Below are 10,953 nucleotides of genomic sequence, written 5' to 3' on the forward strand. Positions count from 1 at the left end.
AGCACTTTGGTTATAGAAAGTTATACACAAATAATAATAATAATAATGATATTTTATTATTATTTTATCTACACTACTAAGTCTACTCACCTCTCTATGAGGTATGCTGTACGATGATAGATCACACAGACAAAAATATCAACTGATAAAGTTTGGTGAAATTGTTTACATGTTCTTGAAGAACTTAATGAGTCCCATTGAGAATGGGAAATTGTCTGATAAAACAAAGCCACAGAGCCAATTACTTCTTAGTTCGGTGCTGGAAAAGCATTACTACAATACATTAAGACTTGTCTTTTCATTTGATTTTTAATGAATACCATTTATGTCATCTAGTTGTATAGTAAATAACATTTTTGTTCATTAAATGGATATTGAATTAAATGTAACATTGCTAACTCTAGGTGGGTTTGCAGAATTGCACAAATACAGATATCTTTATTTTGTGATCATATTTACACTTTATATTCTGATACTCTGCTTTAATTCCACTATAGTTTTCCTTATCTGGACTCACAAAAACCTTCACGAGCCAATGTACATATTTATTGCAGCTTTGTTAATCAACTCTGTTCTTTACAGCATGATTATCTATCCAAAGCTCTTATCTGATGTTTTGTCTGAAAAACAGATGATATCATATCCACTCTGTCTTTTCCAAGGTTTATCATATTACACCTCGGTTGGTTCAGACTTTTTACTGTTGGCAGCAATGGCATATGACAGGTATGTGTCTATATGTAAACCCCTGCAATATCCAGTTATTATGAATAGAATAACTATTTATGTATGTCTGATTTTAGCTTGGCTTATACCTGCTTTTGAAACCTCAGTGATGGGTGTGTTGTATTCGAATGTCAAACTCTGTAGCTTTTCTCTGACAGGAATTTTTTGTAATAATTCACTTTACAAGCTTCAGTGTGTGCCCTCGGTCGCAATATCTATATATGGTGTGGTCATGTTGATAAGCATTGCCCTTCTACCTTTGCTTTTCATACTTTTTACATACATCAGGATTCTTAGAATATCTTACCATTGTTGTAGAGAAGTGAGGAAAAAAGCTGTAAAGACATGTTTACCCCACCTGCTGGTGTTAACCAACTTTTCCTGTTTTATTTTCTTTGATATAATTATAGTTCGACTGGATTCTGATCTATCCAAAACTCTTCGTTTGACATTGACGTTTCAGTCAATTGTATTCCATCCTCTTTTAAATCCAATCATATATGGACTCAAAATGAATGAAATTTTCAAACATATCAAAATATTGTTGTCAAGTTTAATAACACTGGTATTACTGCCCTATTATCAAATGTATGGCATATAATTTTAAATTGTAATGCAAACTAGACAATGGAGTACCTTTTCTCCGATTTTACATACTAGACAGAGGAAAAGAGATCAAATTTATAGAAATGTCATGACATTTATGTAAATGTTGATTTCTGTTCTTCTATTGATGACAACATAATGGTCATAAAACAAAGACAAACAATTTCTTAAACTGTTTCTGGTAATGTTTAAATTCTAAACATCTCATATGCCTGCATTTCACATTTTCCCTTCTATATTGTCATAGATTATTATTTACTATTGTATATTCACATAAAAATAATTTAGTAGAATGAATCAATTAGTAGAAGTCTCTCTTTGATGCTGACAAGCATGTGAATATTCATCACAGTGTCTTCTGTTTTCTCAGTTATATATATATATATATATATATATAGTTTTTTTTAATGAAAAATTCTTTTGAACTTTCCATAACTCATTATTTATAAACATAATATAGTGTATTGTATAGTGTAATGTGTAAATTCAATGCTAATTTCTAACTCTGTTAAATTTACTAAATTCTGTTTTCATGAATACCTGGATGTTAAATGTAATTGTTACACTTTGTAAAACAGAACACCCATTTTATTAAAGGTGAAATAATTTATACAGTTTTTAACTCTCAGTGATGCTGCAGTGTTCATTTGACTTTGAGACCTGAAGTTGTAACCTGCAGCAATGTTAAAGATGATCTACAGGGCTTCAAACATTCAGGAATTATAGTCACCATATAATTCACTTTTCATGGTAAACATTCATTAGATCCATCAGATATAAAGTCATTGTTGGAGCAATACACAAACGCTTATCAGAAACCGAACAAAGTGCAAATAATTTCAATAACATGTAAACACAAGGACTCAGTCCACGAATAGGAGTATTAGAATAGATGTGCTTAATCCCGCTTGTATCATAGGCCTACTAGTACAAGTGGAAATACACTAAAAATTACCTCCAAGTATTCAATACTGAGTACAGTTGAACCCCGACTTACGAAATTAATTCGTTCCCGAGGGTCTTTCAGAAGTCGAAAATTTTCGTAAGTCGAAGCACCCATCGCGCCTTTTGAGTGAATGGTAGGCTATAGGCTAATTGCTAACTGCAACAACAATACGTCGTTCAAGTGGAACAGCGAAGCTCAAGTACGAAAGCCAAGGGGGTTGTCACATGATTTGGAAGGCATTGTGGGCATTGTAGGCATTCTGGGCTCAGCCAATCAGAGACAGTGGATTTTGTTACACGGGCATTTTGCCATAACACGGGCAGAAATATTGCCGTTAAGTGCCGTCGTAACTTGAATTTTTCGTTAAATGGGGTATTCCTAAGTCGGGGTTCCACTGTATTGTAAAACAAATGATTGACATCAAAAAATTAAGCAGGAAGCAGCATAAAGTCTGCTTACAATTATCTCTCATAAACTTATTTTCAGCTGTTTTAACCATTTACAGCTTTTCACATGTTAATGACTTGGTTAACGATCTAACTAGCATATCAACAGTGCGTTTCAGAGACACCCAACAACTGTACCCACACTCCGCACATCACGTGTCTGATTAGCCACATTTAGCTTACCGCCGTCGAGTGGATGCTCAGCATTTACATGAAGCCACAGCTCAGTAAACCTTCTGGTTTCACTCTGTCCTCTACGACAAGTACAAAATTATACTTTGTGAACATTATCAGTTTGGATGGCATTTTAACTCGTTAGAGATTAATTTCTTCAGCTTACCGATAACAAAGTTTTAGCCCGCCTGCTCTGTTCGGCTGTAGAAGCAAGAGACCATGAGGCCGCACCTTGACCACCTGGTCAGCTGGACTGGGACAAAAAATCGGTCAGGGCATTTTGACTAGAGAGTGGCCACAAGGTATTATAGGAAAAACCATAAAACCTTTGGATGACAACAAATGCTGTTGTGACAGTGATGTACACTGTCTTGTTGGTATATATGTATGAGTTCTAAACAGTTTACATCACATGACAACTTAAGGACATCTTCTGGTTTCATCTTCATGTTTCCCTCTCAACAGATATCAAAACCAACATCATGAGCACAAGAAATGACAACATCAAAGAACGCAAGTATGGCGAAGCTCGCGGCTCTCCAACAGGAGATTGAGAGACCAGTGTTGGACTGTAGAACTGCTTTGAAATTCATATGAGCTGTTCGCACTAAAGTAAAAAGCACCATCACTTCATGCGGATAGCCCCTTTGGCGCCAGCTGCAAGGCTGGAGCCGAACAAAAACACCCTGATAACGACTGTGTTTAGTCTGTTCCTTCCCACTCCATACAAGGCCACCTGGGTTGGCTGGTAGACTGTTTACTTAGCCTGGCAGGGCGAACTATGGACACACACACACACTTATCCCCCTCCCTTTCCAAACGCCTTCGATGCTTGTTTCCTGCGGGGGAACACGGCGGGTCTGTGTGACGCGCTGGAAGGGTAGCGCTGTGCAGGGCGGCTGCTGTGTTCGCTTCGGATTACTCCTCACCAGTGTTGGTCATGTTACTTGAAAAAAGTAATCAGTAACTAATTACTGATTACTTCCCCAAAACAGTAATCCCATTACTTTACTGATTACTTATTTTCAAAAGTAATTAATTACTTAGTTACTTTTTAAAAACACGATTTACAACCTGAATAGGTGATAAAGCGATAGATCTTTCAGTCCAATTCTACTTTTTCTACATAATCCATCATACAAAATGTAATCAAATGGAAAAGTCTCTTTTTAAAACTTGTTTTATTAGTTTTAATCTTTTAACTTTATGCATCAAGCAAAAATTTAATTATATGCAACATTCTCTGACTGGAAGAAATTTGTTTAATATTTAAACCTATTTTCTGCACATTCCAGCACATAAAATATTTTTGTGTGTTTACACTCACTCTTTCAAATAGATGCAAGTAAAACACAGCAGAAAATAAATAAAGTCAGAGACTCAGCGGTCCTGTTGCTCTATTTTCACCTGTAAAGCAGGAGTAGGGTAGGCGGAGGTTTACCCTGGTGCAGGTGTGCCGCAGCGGTCAGTGGAAGAATCCGCGAGTTTCTCTGTGAGTTTCCCATTACGTCGTAGCGCACTTGGTGCTTGCTTGGAAGTTTAGAGGTTTTTTTCGCTGTAAAAAGAAGTTTTCTTCCCACGCACAACGGACACTAATGTTTTTGTCACTTTTTATGGAATCAAACTTAAAGTAAGGTCAGTACTTCCACGCTTTAAACGCTGCATGCTCATACTCTCTCCCACACTCGATATATTATCCATTGATCTGCACACAGCTGTTGTCACGAACGTCCACTCGCTTACGTCACTGTCATGAGACATTCTCGCAAAAAAATCACGGTTTTAGTAACGCAGTAACGCAGCATTCCTACGGGAAAGTAACGGTAATCTAATTACCGTTTTTGCAATAGTAATCCCTTACTTTACTCGTTACTTGAAAAAAGTTATCGGATTACAGTAACGCGTTACTGCCCATCTCTGGTAGTAACAACCCCCTAAGCACCCTGATTTTGAATGACCAGTAGTAAAACTGTAGCAATGTTGATGGCCTTTTCCCATTCCAAATAAATTTAGACACCACAGAGTGTATATTCTTAAAGCAAGACAGAGGAGGGAGAAGTGGCAACATGAATAAAAGGAAATTAAGACATGACAGTATGTTCATTTTGACTATGTTGAGGCCCTAGTCTTAGTGTGGGGCAGGTCAACGCTGCAGTGATCTGAGTGATCAGATATCAAGATTGGCTGAATACAAATTAGTGACGTGTCGGTCACGAACGAAATGGCACAAAAATGGCTCTTAGAGCCAACTCTTTGAAGTGAACAACGCGAGCCGGCTCCTTACTCACCAGGGGGCAGCTTTGTGTAGCCAAATGTTAAAGTCATGAATTCGCCTTAAGGGGCCATGTTGATATTATGAAGTAAATTGCATCATACAGTTTGAAGTACCTTTTTTCATTCTTCTAAGGCATATGCGAGTGCGCATGTACACACACACACACACACACACACACACACACACACACACAAGAATGAATGAAAATATGAATATTTTGATTTCTTAAATGTCACAGTTGTACAGTAATAACTCCGATAGTGTTATCAGTTCATCAGTGGCAAACGGGGAAAGGAGAAGAAAGTAGTTGCGAAACAAATACATCAAAAGAGTATTGATTATTAATCGCGAAGCTCTGAGAGCAGTAATATTCTACTTTGCTATGCATGTGTTTGAGGAGATTTTACAGGCAGAGATCCTTAACATCACTGTATCCACAGAATGGCCTACAGGTAAGACTTAATCACACAAGGAGAAAAATGAAAATGAAAGCCGTTGACTCAATGGAATGCATAGAATGCTAAGAGCCTTCAATTCAGTGGGGATGTGGCGAACATGTCATGGTCCTGAGTCTGAGGACTCGGTGTTTTGTGTTTCTTTATATTCTTCTATATTCTTGTTTATTCTGCCTTGTCTTTTGTTTAGGTTTGCTATGTGTTAGTGTGTTTGTTTCATGCCTGCCTGTGTTCCCTCTGTCTGTCCATGGTGTCACTGTGTCTGCTCGTGAGTCTGCCTGCCAAGTTCAGTGTCCTGTCTGGTTCTCTGTGTCTGTTAGTTTCCTGTTTTATTCTGAAAGTTCATGTCTCATGTCAATGTGTTTAGTTTTACCTCTCTCCTGTCTCGTTAGCCTAATTTCTCCCAGCTGTGTCTCCCTCCTGTTGTCCATTTCCTAATTACTCCCCTGTGTATTTAAGCCCTGTGTTTTCCTGTGCTCCCTGTCTTGTCGTACCCTCAACTTGCTGTGTGTTCATGACTTCCAGGCCTCCTGCACCTCAGTTAGAGTTTTGTTTGCTTTTGTGAGTTTTATTTTATGTTGAAGTTTTGTTCCAGCAATAAAGCTGCATTTTCAGTTTAAACCTCGTTTCCTAAGAGTCCTGCATTTTGGGTTCACCACTCCTGCCTGCCTGCCACACAGCCAACCATGACAGAACAACACTAAAGGCCAACTTCAAGCTAGAGCAAGTTTTGAATAGTCAGTTGAATGGGAAGAACAACATCTGGCCACTCAACACCTGCACCCTGCCGGCAGTGATGGGGCGTAATGGAATAATTGTACGGGCGTTACATATTTAAGATACAAAATATGAGTAACTGTATTCCATTACAGTTACCGTTTTAAAAGGTGGTATTCAGAATACAGTTACCTTATTGAAATAAATGGATTACACGGCGGTCTTTCCCTGTTTCATATATTAGGCTATGCCCTCTCTATTTTTGGTAATTCCACGCCAGTGGAAACCCAAAGAAAGCACGCATTAAGAGGCTCTAATGCCTGTGTCTGAATCTCGCGCCCCATGTCACCTGTACTTGCGGCCGCCTAATGACTTGAAGAAATATTTTTAAAAATTATTATTCAAAATAATTTATTATGAAGGCAATAGGCAGAGTGTTGCAGAAGAAAGTAGCCTCATGGGCAGTGTAGTCTGTGCTGCAGGGAGAATGGACTGCAATACCTGTTATGTTTCTGTGAGCGCGAGGAGGGAGAAGAAGGAGAGTCGAAAAGTACGAGTTGTCACTGACCACTGATGGAAGATGGAAGCATGTGAATATAATAATAACCACTGCCACCAAAAGGTTTTCCTCTTAGACGAGGAAGAAAGCCCCGGGACGTGAATTCGGGTGCGGGCAGGTGTTTATAGTCTGGTCCACGGCGGTGGGATTCAGTCTGACGATCCGAACCACCAGTGAGACATCTGAGGGTGAGAAACATTATTTTGGTATATAAAACCACCGCAAAGGTTTAATGAAACGCGTAAAATAGGTTAGAAGTAGCCGCAATTACGCCGTAACGAACCAAATTAGACTTAGGTTTTAGAGGTAGTCGTAATTACTTCGTAACAAATTGTAGAAGGGCGCAAATGTCTATGTGTATTTGTCTGGAAGTAAGTTGATTTTACAGCACAATATGCTGCTGAACTACTTCCATTTTTTGTTTTCTTTGCTTGAGGCTCACGTACTGGTGACAAAGGACAACGGTTGAGTTTTATCTCATAAAACTGATACCGCTTCATTTTTTAGAAGTGAAGTAGAAGGGAGTATCAGCAACCACTCTGAAGTCAAGCGTGCCAGTGACGGCCCAGCAAAATCTTTGAAAATGGGAAATAAACAAGTAAAATTAACACCTGATGAGAAATGTTTAGAAAAACAATAAGCTGGAGCAGGAATAATCCAAAAGAAAGGGAGAGGAATGCATATTGGAAGAGCAAGAGGTAAAGGCAGACTTAGATACACACCAAACAGTAATTTTAGCGCTGCATGCTGGGAGTGTGGAAAAAAGGGACATTTTGCACGTGACTGTAAGAAACAAAGAAGACAGTGACTCAGAACAGGATAGCAGCTCAGGTGAAGAGAGCAGTTCAGACTAGGAAGAACATAATAATCCCTCACCAAGTGAAAATTAGAGATCAAAGTGGTTTAAAGTAGTTTAAAAAGGGCTGGAAACAGATCCGACTGAATAAATATAAATACACGAGGTATAAAGTAAAATAAACAGAAGGCTAAATTAAATTAGGGTGATATGTTGGATCACCCAGGAATTTGTATGTGTCGACCACATCAATATCCAAACTATGGATGTTCACTGGTGCGATGGATGGTGGTTGGTTGAATTCACACCAGATGATGAAGTCGGTGATGATTTTCCTATACTCTAGATCGTTCCCCTCAGACATCCATCAATGACTGTATCATCAGAGAATTTCTGGAGGTGGCCGTTAGGAAGGGAGAAAAAAAAAACATGAATCTCACAGTGCTTCCAGTACTCTCCAGGTGTGACAGTGATCTGTGCAGGAGGTACATGACTGCATCATTCACCCCAATACTAGGATAGTAAGTGACCAGCAGGGGATCCAGCAGTTTACTCACCAGAGTTGTGAGATGTTTGAGAATTAACCTCTCCAGGTTCTTCAAGGTATACTTCAGGGTATGATGTAAATACTGGGCAGTGGTTCTTTTTTTTCTGGAGAGACTTCTTTAGTCTGTTTGTATTCTGACTCTGTAGTAGGGCTGAACGATATATCGCATTTGCGATAATATCGCGACATGATCAAGTGCAATTTTCTAACCGCAAAGGCTGCGATTATACTCTGGACATGTCCAAATTCATGGGCTGCATCCTCCTGAGGCCGCATTTGTAGACCGATTACGTCACAGCGACGCGCCGAAGGCTGTCCAAATTACTACCATATCCCAGAATTCATAGCCAAACTCCCAGCCAAACTCCAGTTTCCAGCAATGGCGGCCGCTACTAAGTTTTAAAATTACTCATACTAATCTTTCTGGGTCACAAAATAAACTTTTAACATATTTTCAGGCGAGAAAGTAGTTGTGTAAACATCAAATATCTGCTCGGTTTATCAAGATATCCCATATTTGCAAAAGTGCTTCGATGTTTTCAGAGGCGTCTGCTACCCACCAGCTCGACAGCTAGCCGGGAGCTCGAGGGTTACTGATGCGGCCGAGAACGGCACAACTCCCGGCACATCATTTTCAGATCACCGCGGAGTTTCGCTGCTCGGGTTAAACGTAATATATAAGTCACTTAGACAACCTAAAAATGTTATTGTTGGGCTTTTTTCAGTGTTTTGTTTGTTCGTGAGTAAATCGGTTTGGCTGAGATTAAAGTTATTAGATTAGATAAAATAAAACTTTATTAATCCCCCGGGTGGGTTCCTCCTTGGTTTTCACACAGCTGACTAAACGTCAAACAGAAAACTTATTAAACAGAAGTATGAGACAGTCGAGAATTTACACCAGTGTCTGGTTATATTTTAGATAGCAAGAAGCAGACGGCCGAGTTTATTAAACTCCACCGAGACAGCGGTGACGCTAATCAGAACTAGACCGTCCAATTTCACGCCTTTAAACTTTAAAGGCGTGTTTGTGTGTGTGTTTATACAATTGCTATTATGTTTGCACTTTATGTGTAATGTTACTGACTGCAGAGATCAGTAAGATGTGTGTATTTTTTATTTATTAGTTTTATTTACCGGTCAATTTACCGGTCGATCTACGTCCCTACCCTCACCTATGGCCACGAGCTGTGGGTAGTGACCGAAAGAACGAGATCGCGGATACAAGCGGCAGAAATGAGCTTCCTCCGAAGGGTGGCTGGCCTCTCCCTTAGAGATAGGGTGAGAAGTTCGGCCATCCGGGAGGGGCTCAGAGTAGAGCAGCTGCTGCTCCACATCGAAAGGAGCCAGCTGAGGTGGTTCGGGCATCTGATAAGGATGCCCCCTGGGCACCTCCTGGGTGAGGTGTTCCAGGCATGTCCCACCGGGAGGAGGCCCCCGGGCAGACCCAGGACACGCTGGAGAGATTATATCTCTCGGCTGGCCTGGGAACGCCTTGGTATTCCCCCGGATAAGCTGGAGGAGGTGGCTGGGGAGAGGGAGGTCTGGGCCTCTTTGCTTAGGCTGCTGCCCCCGCGACCCGGCCCCGGACAAAGCGGATGAAAATGGATGGATGGATGGATAGTTTTATTTATTTAATATTATTTTTTAATTGAATGACTGTCTAGTAGTTCACAGATGTCGAAAAACTGAGTGTGGTAAAGCCACTGATTTTTTTTATGTATATTTCTGCAATCTGCACATTGTACTGACTTTCATTTTAATGTTTACACCAGGGTTCCTTGTCAGCACTTTATGCTCAGATGTTTGTAAGCTAAAAATAAACTATTGTGTATGTTCAAATATACTGTTGTGATTGAAGAAGTTAAATAAAAATGTCAGTCATCAATTCATGCATCACCTCATGTCATCATAACAGAGGTCTGTCTTCCAGGAAAGAACAGTTTAAAATTAATGTAATATAGTATTGGCCATACTATATGATGTATTGCTTGTCTTTGTTTAAAATACAGAAGACAAAGACCTTAAAAAATAATCGCATATCGCATCGCAATCGCAATATTGGGGCAAAAAATCGCAATTAGATTATTTTCCATAATCGTTCAGCCCTACTCTGTAGCCCTGCTTCTGTTTCCTTGTCTCTAATAATGTTGGTCACTTTCATAAGTTATGTCAGAGTTTGATCCACCATGTGATATAATTTAGAAAATATCTAATTAGCAATGGCTTTCAATAACCTGGAATTAAAAAACAACAACAACGAAAAAAACAACAACACTGCAGAACACTGTCAGTTATGGACTGATGTCTACAGCACCAGGACCTCAACATTAATGGTTTAGGATACCCTTCAAGAAGCCTGGAGAACTATTCCTGAAGACTATTTAAAGACATTCAGTAAAATTTGCTCAAAAGAGTTTAAGCTGTGTTGAACACATATTGACTTTCAAGCTTGTTAGAATTGCATTCAGTATTTTTTTGCCTTCAATTCATCATTCAACATAATCAAGGGTTTAAAGTGCACCTTTATAATCCAAAAAATACAGTAATGTAATGGTCTTCTAACAGGTATCATTCAGAAAGCATTAAATTGACTGTAAATCGTGCAAAATACAGCAGCTAGACATCTTCTAAAGACTAAGAAAAATTTACATATTGCATTAGAATTGATTTTAAGATTTTACTAATTACCTGTCCTTCATGGCCTGG

General features: G+C 39.2%; 1 protein-coding gene across 1 annotated transcript; it reads left to right on the top strand.

Annotated features, from left to right (window-relative positions):
- The first annotated feature begins 367 nt into the window (after nt 1-367).
- LOC147311009 (olfactory receptor 6N2-like) lies at nt 368-1,327 on the top strand. Its single transcript, XM_086267729.1, has one exon. It carries the CDS (start codon nt 368-370, stop codon nt 1,325-1,327), a length of 960 nt encoding a protein of 319 aa, XP_086123855.1.
- The last annotated feature ends 9,626 nt before the right edge of the window (nt 1,328-10,953 follow it).

This window comes from Aulonocara sp. 'chitande type north' Nkhata Bay, linkage group LG16 (genome assembly GCF_057382095.1).
Source record: "Aulonocara sp. 'chitande type north' Nkhata Bay isolate Kocher_YH1m ecotype deep benthic linkage group LG16, A_spYH_male_GT1.1, whole genome shotgun sequence".
Lineage (NCBI taxonomy): Eukaryota > Metazoa > Chordata > Actinopteri > Cichliformes > Cichlidae > Aulonocara > Aulonocara sp. 'chitande type north' Nkhata Bay.

Bases quoted from the DNA above. Each gene is read 5' to 3' on its own strand.
- LOC147311009 (XM_086267729.1), top strand. From the start codon at position 368: ATGGATATTGAATTAAATGTAACATTGCTAACTCTAGGTGGGTTTGCA.